The sequence below is a fragment of the Sycon ciliatum genome, chromosome 1 (assembly GCF_964019385.1).
Source record: "Sycon ciliatum chromosome 1, ocSycCili1.1, whole genome shotgun sequence".
Classification (NCBI taxonomy): domain Eukaryota; kingdom Metazoa; phylum Porifera; class Calcarea; order Leucosolenida; family Sycettidae; genus Sycon; species Sycon ciliatum.
Genome location: NC_088643.1, coordinates 56,377,070 through 56,391,316, shown reverse-complemented (window position 1 = coordinate 56,391,316; position 14,247 = coordinate 56,377,070). Strand labels below are relative to the sequence as shown.

The window sequence follows — 14,247 nt, the reverse complement described above, 5'->3', positions numbered from 1 at the left end:
AAAAAGTACGTACAATTGTAGCTAGTAGCGAGGTCAGGCGAAAATTAAATTTTGGAAAACCCTATCGAATTGGGTATCTTCGGAAAGCTTAGAGCTTCAGGCGTTCAAATCTAAAATTTGGGCTGGGTTAGAGCAACTGGAAGAGAGTTATGGGTGTTGAAAGGAGCCCGACTACGTGATTTTTTGTCGCGACGAATGTACGCGTGGGAGCTCGAAAAATGGCACCCGGCACTCGGGTCCCAAGTCGCGACGGAGAGGGCATGATGTAATCTCGCGTGTCACGTGCGTGTACTTCGCTATGCTAGCGGCTAGCGGCACCGCTGCGTGCAGCACTCGAGCCGAAAACTATTACTTTCTGAAGAGAAAATGTTTGTTCCTCTGCAGAGAAGGGAAATGTGCAATTGTCTTCAAGGATCGCCAGTGCATGTACTATTTGCTGTGAACCGGTGATGGTAAGATATTTGGGATCCAATGACGAGTTGGTGGCAACGGGAGCGGTGGCTGCTGTTGATGGATGATGTCGGAAGAAGCGCTTTCTCAAGACAAGTTTCTGCAGACGATCAGGAATTTGAAAACACAATTGTGCTCGAACGTATTGTTTGTTCTGGAGTAGTACAGTAGAGAGACTTTGTTAGAGACATGGTCTGTGTGAAAGTGAACGTTCCTCACTTTCTCTCTCACACAGGTTATGTTTGGCTGACAACTATTTGTAGTGTTGCCTTGATTGAGTAACACTGACAGCATTGGAAATTTGGAAATAGTTTCCATTTCTGAAATGATGCATACAATTGGACAAAACTTTGTAAGAAAGACATAGCTTTCCGAAACAGTACCTGGGACCGGGACTGAAGTAGCCATCTCCTTACCTTCATCACCAACAAGCTTCTGAATAGATACAAAATGCTGCACACCAGACGCAAGCGAAGTTTAATCGGATTGATGGCGATTCGCTTGCTTCTGTTGCTTTTTAGATTGGTGCACATGCCTTCCCAAAGCAATCCTCCTTGCTGGACAGTGACACCAGTCGGGAGCCATAACGTCGGTGCGCCTCTTGTTACGCCAATGAAACTTGGTAGTCCGAAGGATTAGGGGGCGCTGAACACGATGCAGCAACAACCTAAGGCGTAACAAGAGGCGCAAGGACCGAAACCCGCCCTCGAATATTGGCAAAAAGCGAGAGACAGCGCGTCGACAGAGAAACGTCTGGACGCCGCGCGAACGGGTGGAGGCATTGCTCCATATCCTTACCAAAGGACTAGAAACTTGAAATCGCCCAAAAAGAGCAAGGAGACTGCACAAGCGAAGTTCAAACGCAGGTCAGTTTTGATGCCTCCCGTAAGGGGCCGTCCGTAAATATCGATGTTTTTTTAGAGACGATATTGGTGCTTCTCTCCCTTGACCCCCCTCCCTCCCCCCAGAAGACGCACATGTACATCTAGATCATGGAATCAATATTTTTGGATGCTCATTTTTTTTGTCAATAATACCCGTGCAGTACAACTCATGCTCAGACAGTGAAGACTGGAAACTCTTGACTTGTGCCTTTGTGGAGTTCGTCCGTGTTTGTTCGCACTGCCTCTACGTCTTGAAAAAGGTCTCCTGCAGGCATCGTTCGGCCTATTTCCACAATCAATAGCTCATTCTTTTGCTCTTGAAATTCGCCATGGGCGTGCAGCTTCCAATTTTTGATTTTGTTCTTGTGTCGCGAGTTTTAGCTCCGCGAACGGAAGCTGGTTTCACATTTCTTGTATAGCCATTTAGACGTCCGCGTGCAGGGATCGGCGAAACTTCAGATATTTACATCGATATTTTTCTGATGCTCGAAAAGACGCACATGGCTCAACCCCCCTCCCCCCCAGACGCACCAATATCGTCTCTAAAAAAACATCGATATTTACGGATGGCCCCTAAAAATCGAAAAATCGAGTAAAAACCTATGTGCCATGACATCATCGATTTTCAATGGGCCGGGGATGGTCCAAGCGCGACAAGCGAAGTCCGTGAACTGGTCACGCGTCTGACCTCGCTACTATTAGTACAAGTATACTAGCTGCATAGTCATGACGTCATGTACCGAAAATGAGTACGCAGTGATCATGACACTAAAAACAGTAAATTATTTACTGAAAGATTTGTATGTTTCTTGAAACAGTATTTTCTGTTTTATCAAGGACATCCCATGCAGAAGCTGTCGTTTCTTTGCTGTTGACATTTGCAGTACCTGTAGCTCGTCGAACTGTGAGAGTTAGTTAGTACATGTACTAGGAGCAGAGTGATATTTGGATCATTCGTCTACCCGGGGCTTCGTCTGAACTAGTAAGTTTTTGACAACTGGAATTAATAAGACAAGCTGAATCGACATTTGTGTATACTTTATTCATACAATGTAAAACGGTGGAGACAATGTGCAATAACGATGAAAATAGGAAGAAATAGTGTAGAGATAAAATAAGGATTCAAACAAGTTTTCGTACAACACTCATCAGGAATCGTCGTTGTACTAAAGGACACTGAAACAAAATTGAAGTACTAGTATTATAGAAAACCTAAGTTAGAGAAATAACACCAAGAACAACAGCAGTGAAATTTACAAGTGTGAATTTTAACAATGAAAGCGAGAGTAATCATGAATGCGTGTGCTAACAATAAAATGTACTGCTGTTATGTGTTATCACTTTGTCCTTCCTTCTGTCTTTCTCTTGTTTGTTCATTTTTCATTTGCAAGTTTATTGAATATCCAGTTTTCGGGTGCTCGTTACTCCACAATATTGATGGGGACTAGCTACTTTTTTGGCCATTTCATCTCTACCTCACACACTGAAGACAGCATACTTCACAACCATCATTTCTCGGGCCAATTTGCAAATCTGTTTTAGCTTCCAGCTACCCTAACTGGTCCTGGGAGCAATTTGTGGTGTATAGTCTGCTTTACTACACCCTCCACCTGTCACCACCGTGCGCTCGTAGCCGAACCAATGCACGAAGCATAAACACACCAGCACAACAAGGACACTTCCGTTGACAGATGCGTTTTACGCCTCTAGACAGTTGTTTCGCTCCTTTGAGCTCATCAGTAGAGGATTTTTGAATGATAATAGGGAGGTTCTGCTCTACGTTTCGGGAACGCGACGCAAAGAATCACGCGAACTCTCTTCGCATTCCCGTAACGTAAAGAAATCCTGTTCTGCTCTACGCGTCACGTAGAGAAGTCACGTGGAATGTGTACTGGGAATTTCCCCTTCCATATTTGGCAGTTTTCTGCATGCAGTTGATCGATACCCAGCAAATCCGTACACGTTTTCTCTGCGTGTGCCACAACGTAGAGAACCTCATCTCCGCGTAGAAATCTGGAGCCAAAAAACACGCGAAGCCGTAGACTCTAACCCAGACACCTGCTCTCTACGTGATTTCTCTACGTTTCACGTATAGCAGAACCTCTCTAATGAAGATAATGGAGGGTCACGGAATGATCATTAGTATTCATTACACTTGATCACTTTACACTCCATTATCATCACTATCAGTATGTTGATTTTAGTATGATGGCCCCCGTAAGGCTGTGTTTACATGAAGCGTTTCAACCCGGGTTGAGTTCGACCCGGGTCAGATTTCAACCCGCCATGTGCACAAAATGAATGGCGCGTTTACATGCCGCATTGCGCTTGACCCGGGTTGAAATTTCGCCCCGGGTTGATTTCAACCCTCCCCCGAAGGGGAGGGTTGAAATCAACCCGGGTCAAGAAAATCGTACAAACGTACTTCTGTGCGTATCTCGCGCCAGGTTTGAACGGCACTGCAGATGCAAATTTCGCGCGAACGGATTCACGTGACCATATAGGACTGTAGAAGTGGACTTTTGGCGGCATATCAGTATTTGACCCGGGTCAACTGTCTTCATGTAAAAGCTCACCTCTTTTGTCTGTCGTACAGACTTTCAACCCGGGCTGAACTCGACCCGGGTTGAAATTTCTCATGTAAACACAGCCTTAGACATCATTGCTTGAACTTCAACTAAAGTCCGTTTTTCCTTTGTGTGTACTTTGTATTTCATCCAGCTTCACTATTACTAGGTGTAACCTCATCGATACTGTTCTCTCCTGTTACCAGCCATAATGTCACGGCCAGAACATACTGGTCCACCAGAGCTGGTAAGCAGCGGTTGTTCATTCATGGCGTATTGTGGTGTTTGCTGGTGTCACGTAGTGTTGTTGTTGTTGTTGTTGTTGTTGTTGTTGTTACTGCATGATACATGTGACCGGGAGTGATGGGGGCAATGACACGGGGTCTGTACTCTGTACAACTGTCCGCCGGCATGGAGCAGCTGTTGGTGCGAGTTCCGGTCCACTTCTATCCTGTAGAGTATACCGGTATCTGATTACGACATGCATACTGAAGTGGTTCGGGGAGCTTGCATGTCTCCAAACACACCAGTACAGTGTGTGTGTGTGGGGGGGGGGGGGGGGGGTATGTGTATCTGAAGGATTCATTCCTTATTGGTGGAGTCTTCGAGAATCATTCTATCCTTTTTCGTAATTACATGTATTACCTATTCTTTCCCTGTTTCTCGCTGTATTTCAGTTCTACAATGAAGACGAGGCAACAAAGTACACCTGCAAGTAAGGGCCCTACATGTAGAGTGGAATCTATGCCTGCACTGTACACATATTTTAGTATTTTGCGAAGCAAGTAGGGTTGATTTTCGAAAGGATATTCCTCCCCGTGCATCCTCGCTCATAGGTGTTTGCTCTATTGGCAAGGACTTTTGATATGGCCACAGCGTTGTGTGTCTTTTCACCATGAATGATGACCAGGGTTGTTCACACAGTATCATTGTGTAGTGTTAGGGCATGTGAGCAAGTGTGACACTACCTGTATCTTGTTCATCTTCCGTCACCAAGTCACTGAACGCTGCCTTTTCTTTTCTTTTTTAACCCCAAACAATGTTCTACAGTTCTCGCATTATCGAGATTCAGGAGAAGATGACGGAGCGTGCCGTGGAGATGTTGGCATTGCCGCCTGATCAGCCCGCTTTCCTGCTTGACGTGGGCTGCGGCTCTGGTCTCAGCGGCGAGTGGCTAACTGCCGAAGGTCATCATTGGATTGGTGTTGACATCAGCGAACACATGCTGAGTAAGTGGCAGTGGTGTGCTTGGCGTGTGGCTGGTGTATTTGTGGATGGCATATTGCAGCTTGGCATCTTTGTTGTGTACCAGCAACCTGTTTCGAATAGACACCTGTTTTGAATAGAGTGATCTCGGGTAAGATTCATCACATAGCCCAATACAAGTTCTCAGATGAGATTAACTATCATTCAGGTCCCGAGGACAAGCAGCATTATTCATACGGAAATACGATATGGACTCGGATGAGACAAACTCTCGGATAAGACGATCCTGAACTCTAGTCACGCGGCCTACAGTCCATTTCAAAACTATAGACGCGTACCTAGGCAAAAACCGTTATGCCAGCATCTATACCACATAAAATCTGTGATCACTTTGTGCATACATTATTTTTTTCAAAATTGGGCACCTGTTATCCAATCGTTTAGAAACTATATGAGAGTACATGTAATTGTGGAGCGATCCTGAGCAATATTCCGAAAACTATTCTCAAAAAGTTCCAGCCAAATTTGAAATATTTCAAAAACACTGCGCGTCTATAGTTTTGAAATGGACTGTAAACTGGCTAAGACGAACAGTGGCTTTCTTGCCCCATCTGACACGTACTTTCATTTTGAATACTTCGGAAGTACTTTCTAAGAACACATTGGTTTTCGTACGGACATGCTTCAACCAGCAGCTTGATGAAGCTTTGAAAAGCACCAATAATCATGGGGAAATCCCCAAATTCATTATAACCTGCAATAGGTGCGTTAGCCATGGTCCACGTAGACTGTTGGCACCAGTGCCAGATTGCTAAGTTTGAGTGTTCTCTGTTGGGTCGATTTCACTGTGGCATTTCACTTGCTCTTGCTGCTGCTGCTGCTGCTTGCTGTAGACGTCGCAAAGGAACGGGAGGTCGAAGGGGAGGTGTGCTTAGGTGACGCTGGAGAGGGCATGTTCTTCAGACCTGGTGTCTTTGATGGCGTTGTCAGGTAAGCCATGTTCTGTATTTGCTTCAACATTTTGCCTTTGAATGTTACTCTCACTTTTGCTAGATAAGCTACTATGTAGTCTTTGTCTTCTATGTACAGGTGTATTGATGCTGCTTCCCATCTGCAGGCTGTTACTCATCTTCTTTGTTGGTGTCTTGACTCTTGTTCGCCAGTCGCGTGCTCAAGCATTTTCTTCTTCTTTCGCATTCCCGTATGCTGTATTGTCTGTGCAGTATCTCTGCTTTGCAATGGCTGTGCAATGCTGACAAGAAGGATCATCGTCCTGCTCAGCGCCTGCACCACTTCTTCACAACCTTGTACAGCTGCATGGTGAGGATGCCTGCTCTACATGTACATGTATAGCGTGGTATTTTATTTCTGTCGATATGCTATCACTCGCCCAGACTCTATTAGAAACATTTCCATGCTGCTGAGTGCTGACCATTTTTGAGACGTGAAGAGTTCCACATCCGTCAGCTCGGTAGACACAGCTTGATTACAGACAGTGACATTATATGCAACACCCACGTTTTGCACTTGCTAGTGCTTTTCAAACAAATTGCTGCTCTTTGATGATGAGGGCAAACCGAAAGGCAAAGCAGCCCAGCCCTGTTTACCGGTCACGCTTGATCTTTGAACTCGACTTCGATACTTCAGCTACTCATGACGTGCGAGTCATGTGCATCATCTATTGACTGCGTATGGCATGCTCCCAAGTCATGTCCAAAGTCTGTCGATGTTCGGGTGATTCAAAACGAATAATTCAAAGTGCTCCCTAACATTTCGTAATAATCGCAAACATTCAGTGTTTTCGTTCACCGCTAGTTGTTTCATGCTCGTTCTTTGGTACTGGCGGTATGTTGTGCAGGCACGTGGAAGCAAGGCGGTGTTTCAGTTCTATCCGGAGAATCCATCACAGGTTAGTTTGTTGGACTGTTTACACACACACACACACACACACACACACACACACACACACACACACACACACACACACACACACACACACACACACAACCACACACACACACACTACTTCCTGGGTGTATTTGTGTGCCTGGGTGTCTGTCTGTTTGTATCTGACTATCTGCGCTTTGCAACATCAAAGGCAAGGAGTGGCGAGCTGCAACAGCACTCAACAGCTACATGGTCATCATACGATACGTTATGCCTTTCCCATTGCGGTGCCGTCTTGCCATGCCATATTTGAATCATGGGATTTTGCACTTCTGGTCAAGGTGACTGATGATTCATGGAATCATGGTTTGTGTTTGTTCAGATGGAACTGATCACGTCACAAGCAATGCGTGCTGGGTTCACCGGTGGAGTTGTTGTAGACTATCCGCACAGTACCAAAGCTAAGAAGTGAGTCGACGGTGGTTGGTACTTGAAGTACTTTTTTAGACATTGCTGTGCAGCTTGCCTTCTGTGTGTCTGTCTGTCGTCAATTTACATGTACTGTACATGACGTGTGCGCGGGTGTGTTTGAGTGTGGGTATGGCTGTGCATGCATATGGGTGGGTGTGGGGAGGGTGTGTTTGAGTGTGGGTATGGCTGTGCATGCATATGGGTGGGTGTGGGGAGGGTGTGTTTGAGTGTGGGTATGGCTGTGCATGCATATGGGTGGGTGTGGAGAGGGTGTGGAGAGCAGGTTGAGTGTGGGTATGGCTGTGCATGCATATGGGTGGGTGTGGGGAGGGTGTGTTTGAGTGTGGATATGGCTGTGCATGCATATGGGTGGGTGTGGGGAGGGTGTGGAGAGCAGGTTGAGTGTGGGTATGGCTGTGCATGCATATGGGTGGGTGTGGGGAGGGTGTGTTTGAGTGTGGGTATGGCTGTGCATGCATATGGGTGGGTGTGGGGAGGGTGTGTTTGAGTGTGGGTATGGCTGTGCATGCATATGGGTGGGTGTGGGGAGGGTGTGTTTGAGTGTGGGTATGGCTGTGCATGCATATGGGTGGGTGTGGGGAGGGTGTGTTTGAGTGTGGGTATGGCTGTGCATGCATATGGGTGGGTGTGGGGAGGGTGTGGAGAGCAGTTTGAGTGTGGGTATGGCTGTGCATGCATATGGGTGGGTATGGGGAGGGTGTGTTTGAGTGTGGGTATGGCTGTGCATGCATATGGGTAGGTGTGGGGAGGGTGTGTTTGCGTGTGGGTATGGCTGTGCATGCATATGGGTAGGTGTGGGGAGGGTGTGTTTGAGTGTGGGTATGGCTGTACATGCATATGGGTAGGTGGGGGGAGGGTGTGTTTGAGTGTGGGTATGGCTGTGCATGCATATGGGTAGGTGTGGGGAGGGTGTGTTTGAGTGTGGGTATGGCTGTGCATGCATATGGGTAGGTGTGGGGAGGGTGTGTTTCAGTGTGGGTATGGCTGTGCATGCATATGGGTAGGTGTGGGGAGGGTGTGGAGAGCAAAAAGGTTTCTCCTAGGTAACAGTCTCAAGAAGACGTACAACTGCTCGTGTAGCTTACTGTTTGCCTTGGACGTGTCTTTCCTTTGTCTCTGCAAATACAGGTACTACCTGTGTTTGTTCTGCGGAACACCAGCACGCATGCCATCGGTAAGACTGGATAATACTCTGTGCTACACTGTAGAATTAGTCCTCTGTGCACACACATACACACACACACGCGCACACACACACACACGAGGGCACACACGTGCACACACACACACACTGCTCGGTGGCATGAAGGGCACAGCTTCCTTACAAAAAATATACTTGGTAGAACGAGGTTTTATTACAACTCGAGTTTCTCGCTTACGCGATCATCAGGCAAAACCACTGCTTCTCTGCTACGCACATGTTCTTGCGCAGTGCTTTAGCATGAGTTTGTGTGAATAAAGCCGGATAAGGGAGCATGTAGCTTCCTCATATCATATACATGTGTTGTTGGACGTTAAAATGGCAACTCTGTGCTTGGAGGTGATTCCGCATTTCATTGGCTGTTGTTCACGGGTTTGAATTTCATTGACTCGTACTACTGTGCACGTACCGTAGTGGTAGCCTCGTTTGTTTGTGTCTGTGTGTGTCTGTGGGTGTGTATGTGTGGGTGTGTGTGCGCGAGTGTGTGCATGTGTGTGTGGTGTATGTCTGTCTGTCTGTGTGTGTGTGTCTGTGTGTATGTACGTGTGCGCGTGTATGTGCGTGTGTGTGGGTGGGTGGGTGCAAGTACTTCGAAGTATGAAGTATGTGCTGGCACTCGTGTGTGTATGTGTGTGTGTGCATATGTGCATATGTGTGTACATGTATTGTACTTGCATGTGTTTAGGCGCTAGATGGTGCCAGTGGCCAGGGACAAGAAGGTGGTGTCCAGTATACAACGGAGCGGTATGTATGACCTGTACATGTACTACCTCCTGTTTGTCTTTGCGCCTTTGCCACTTTCCTACGTGGCACATGCGAACGGCGAAATGTGTTTAACGCTTGTGTGATACTGGCTGTGGCTGCGTCATGGTGAGTGCATCTAGTGGACCTGAGTCGTCGCAATGACATACATGTACCAGCATCTGGTCCAGCTAGTAGTTTCAGAAACGTGTCGGTCTCTAAACATGCTACAGGAACTCGTGTTTCCAACACATGTATTCCTATTGTTCTGTGTACAGTAAATAGTGGATATAACGTGCCCCTTTGATTTTCGATAATTTATCACTATATCCGGTGCATCACTATAGCCGATTTGCATGTATGACTGACACATGGCACATGACTGTGCATGAAAAGATGCGTACATGCTGGAAAAAGCATGAAAAGCAGCCACGTGTACATGTGTACTGCACGTGGCTGCTTACAGCATACAGGAAAGAATTATCTCTATCACGTCTGCTGCCAGATGCATCCAGGCAACACTGGATCAGTTTTGGAAGAAATGAACTAAATTTGAAGAACAATAATTATTGTTTTGTGATCATCACTCTTGATCAGTATATACGATATTTTCCTGTGCATTTGATATGGTTTGCTTCCTGAAGCCCATCACAATAAGCGATATATCGGTATAGCCGATAATAGTGTGTATAGTGATATTTTAGCTGTATTTTTTTGTGATTTGATTTTGATTTTGGCGAGTTCGATCATTAAAGCCGGTATATCGTTACACCCGGTCACTTTATAAACGATACTCACTGTACATGTATTTTTGTCTTTGTTGGCGGACAGTGAGCGAATTCGCAAACGCAAGGGTGATCGCACGCCGCTAAAGAGTCGCGACTGGATTGTTCGCAAGAAGGAGAGGTCACGTCGACAAGGAAAAGAGTAAGCATGGCTATTGCAGACTTAAAACTGCAAATTTTATCTGTGATGTCTTGTGCAGTGGTGGTGACCAGTGAAGTCCGGTCATGGATTCTCTTGTCTATGGACTGAGTCCTGCAGTTCTTGACGCTCTGCAGGTGTGCGAACGAAGTCAGGCCATACGCCCACCGCGCAGCTGCTCAGTTCTAAAAATAGTGGTCGGATGTCACTGACCAGCATTGTACAATCCCGTGCAATTGTTAGGAATATTACAGTAAAACCTGTGTTCACCGGACCTTGTACCAACCGGAATCCTGTATCGACCTGACATGTTTTCACGCAACGACGTGGGGGTTTTATGCAATCGGAGGCTGTAGAGTGGAACTAAAAATGCAAACAGTGGATGGCTAGTGAACTGCATACAACATGTAGTTCAAGGGAGCACGTAATGTGGCCGGGTTGAGTGTTCCCTGAACTCCATACGGAAACTAAGTTCAGAGCTCTAAGAAAGGGAAAAGAGGCATGTCAGTGAGGAGTGTTACTGTGTGTTGGTGTCTGGGAAGTGCGTGCAAAGGTGGCTTCGAAATGAGGACTGCGAGGCTGTGGCTCTCAGGTCTGCTAGCAGAGCATTCCAGATGGTAGCGGTGCGGAAGAGAAACGAACTCCTAGCGTGTTTCCCCGCCCACGGTAGAGTGGGTGCAGGCTTCTGAAGTGGAAATAGGAGCAGCAAATTGTCGAACAAAGTGATCTAGAACAGCTTCTGCCGACTCTTTATCATTGCCGATGATTCGACCTTTAGTACCTGCACGGCTTGGTGGATTGTTTGTGTTTTATCAGGCTGACTGCTTTGAACATATGCGCTCCATCTTTCAGCCATTCAATTTCTGCAGCTTTGTCATCAGTAGTGTGTGTCGAGCCGGTTCTGTGGAAGGCACATGCCCCGCCCCAAAAAATGGGGTACCATTGATAGTACACCATTTTTGGGGTAAAATGATTTTGAGGGTGTTGGAGATGGTGGAGGGGGTACGACCCCATGATTGTACCTATTTTTTTGGAATGTGGTGGATTATTGAAAACAATTAATGAAAACTCGTAGTGAAAAAGAAGAGGACCGAAGGTGTACACGTTATCCGTTGTTTTAACCTTTGGTCCTTCTTTTTTCACTTTAATCCTTGGCTCTCAATCTGAGCCTTATCTGAAAACTCATAGATTTGCGCTATTTTGAACTGTATTTTCAATTTTTTGGCTCGCACACACATCGAAATTATATACAAGTATATTTACAAGCAGAGTCACTTGAAAACGTCTGAACCTGAGAAGCGCCAAGTTCTCTTTCTTCTCATGCAGACTACCTTGTTCCTCGATTCCATCGTGATCTTCACTATCGGTTCCAGGTCGTTGATGCTTGTCTCACATCGGCAACGCTTTGCCCTCGACTCGTCCTCATAGTGACGCTCTTCCCTCTGATTCATACCGCCGGCCTTGCATACCCAGACACGCTCCATTGAGATGGTGACCTTCGTATACTTTGTGGCAGTGGTCTGGAGTGTCATTGCCTCTAATTCTGCGAGTACGAGTCTCGTACCTGATAGACGCACACACTAGCTACCATTCATGTTTCCAAGTTATTCGAACGGACTCCAACTTTGGAGTTGAAGTCTCCAGCAACAAATATACCAGGGCTTTACTCTGGACTTGACCATCTGCAGAGGACAAGTCAGAGTAGAATCAGTCCAGCTCCTCTCCATTCCTGGAGCTACAAGTGACAGTTGGAGCGTACGCATTCCCAACAGCAAGACGGGGCTGATTTTTCTTGCCGAATGAGGTGGTGATTGGCGACAACTGCCACTGACCCATCATAGCCTTGATTCACTCAGAGCACTCTAACGGACACTTCTTGTTGAGCGCTCGGGTGAACACCTTCTCTCCAACTTTCACTCTTGCAACCCGTACATGGCCATCTCGACCCCACTGGAGCGTTTAAGTTGCTGGCTTTCCTGCAGGAGATGACAAAACCTAATCCGAAATGCCGGCAGGTGGGTGGAAAGTGATTGATAATACGATATTCGTCTCGACCTTTGTCCAATCATTTCAAAAAAATTGTTTCTTGCAAGGTGCAAAGGTCAACCCTTTACGATGTTGAATCTCTCCTCGGGGCAGCTCTTTTTGTTGCTGATGTCTAACCTGTAACATTGTAGCTCCCCTCAGTAGACAAACGTCTGCTAACTCACCGCTCAATGAACACACAGCTCCTCTAGAAAGGAACACAAAAAAGGGGCAGCATTACCTAACGCAGCCAAACCAAACTGTGTAGCAGTGCATTCTAAATTGATACTGGTACAGTACTGTGTATCGTTTGATGGCAATACAGCGGCGTGTCCCTGCGCACTCCAGGCGTGCCTCTTCGATCCAGCACTTGCGTTGTATCAGCTGGATTAGCAAATTCTGCCCTCCATCCTGGGCCTCGTCCAGATACACCATCACATTACACATGCAGTGCGTGACTGGCTGGATTGTCAGACTAAGCGGGACTTCTGGCGCTTCTTTTTCACTGTGTTATTTATTGTACAGGGTGCGGCGAGACACAAAGTACACTGGACGGAAACGTGCACCGAAATTCTAGTGCACGCGACTGGGTGTTAGTCGCAAGGAGCATTCCGACTACCGTGTGCTGTCCGACTGACACTGCCGGCCTACGGCGGTCTCTGCCTGGTGTCGGATACTAGCGAATCAGCTCGCCGTGGGCAGATGAGCATCCAGCCAGGGCTGTAAACAAATGCCACAGAGTGAGGGAGTCTTTGCGTGCGTTTGGGCGTGAGAATATGAAAGAGAGCATGCGTGGCGGCTCGCTTGCCCCGTTGTGTCAGACTCCGACCATTCTGCTTGGCTAACATTTTGGGCTTGCTGAGTAGCACCTCTACTCTGCCTGTGCATGGCAGAGCGCTATGAGTTCACCTTGCTGAAGTGTGAGAGATGTGAAGGTAATTTCGGACGGGTTCGATCTGAGTTTTGACCTTCCCAGCATTGAGTCCTTGATCAGTTTTAACTTCGCCTGTACGAGTCGTATCTCCTCCCCATACTTCCCAGTTGTTTTTCTGTAAGCTATGTGGGCTCACCTCCTTCTTGGTGGTTTTCCTGGAGATAGACCAGTAGGAGCCGGCAGCACATGCTGCTTGGATACTATCGAATAGTGCTGATACATGTACTACTATTTGTGTTGATGCTTCTTCACCCTTACTTCCAACTTCTGGGGAATGTATTTTTCTTTTCTTTTTCTTTTTAACTGTGATAGGGTACTAGACTACTATAATAATTATTATAGTAATTTACTGCTAGTACTGCAGTAGACTAGTACATGGTGGACAATAGGAAAGAGGGTTAGTTATGGTTGTAGAATAGCCCCCCCCACGGACACACATTATTTTCCAACCCACCAACGTATAATAAGATGGATGCTGCCACAACGCTGAGTTGGCAACATTGAAAGGAGCCGGATTGAGCTGGATGCATGGACGTGTTTGAGTGTGTTGAATGGCGTGGCGCATATGCATTGAACCGACTGCAGTCCTCCATAATATTGTGTGAAAGAAACCAGATGACCGACACAAACGAATCAGCAGTTTTGCCTGTTGTCAAGGACATTGTGTGATCATGTAATGCAACCCGTGCCGTCAGTTCATCATGCTGGCTGTGCCACAACAATGTTACGTCGCACTTGAAGCCCGGAGTACACGTATTCCTGTAGAAGCCAATGTTCCCGCTAGGCTTCTGTTCGAATCAGGCTTGTATTCATACCCGGTGTTTCTATTATAGCCAGTCTTATGTGCCATCGGTGCATCTTGAAAATTAGGTTTGAAGCTTCTATAATTATGAGAAAGGCATTAGAGCACTCTGACCAGCAGTCAAGATTCAATGT

The 14,247-nt window shown here is 46.6% G+C and overlaps 1 protein-coding gene across 2 annotated transcripts; it reads left to right on the top strand.

The window, feature by feature from the left end:
* Positions 1–2,147: 2,147 nt before the first annotated feature.
* On the top strand, positions 2,148–13,820 carry LOC135804466 (probable 18S rRNA (guanine-N(7))-methyltransferase). 2 transcript variants are annotated; one of them, XM_065318347.1, is made up of 12 exons: positions 2,148–2,316; positions 4,071–4,148; positions 4,579–4,616; positions 4,952–5,130; positions 6,001–6,097; positions 6,331–6,427; positions 6,966–7,016; positions 7,377–7,462; positions 8,615–8,660; positions 9,373–9,431; positions 10,260–10,355; positions 12,903–13,820. In XM_065318347.1, the coding sequence occupies exons 2-12, from the start codon at positions 4,113–4,115 to the stop codon at positions 12,952–12,954; spliced, it is 837 nt and encodes a 278-aa protein (XP_065174419.1). In that variant the 5' UTR covers positions 2,148–2,316; positions 4,071–4,112; the 3' UTR covers positions 12,955–13,820. The 2 variants fall into 2 exon arrangements, with proteins under 2 accessions (XP_065174419.1, XP_065174418.1); XM_065318346.1 differs by having other exon boundaries at positions 4,056–4,148.
* The last annotated feature ends 427 nt before the right edge of the window (positions 13,821–14,247 follow it).

Excerpts from the sequence above, each read along its gene's own strand:
- LOC135804466 (XM_065318347.1), top strand. The coding sequence starts at position 4,113 with ATGTCACGGCCAGAACATACTGGTCCACCAGAGCTG. Across the intron at positions 4,617-4,951 it reads GCAACAAAGTACACCTGCAA|TTCTCGCATTATCGAGATTC; the intron begins GTAAGGGCCCTA and ends AATGTTCTACAG. Across the intron at positions 6,428-6,965 it reads CAACCTTGTACAGCTGCATG|GCACGTGGAAGCAAGGCGGT; the intron begins GTGAGGATGCCT and ends TATGTTGTGCAG.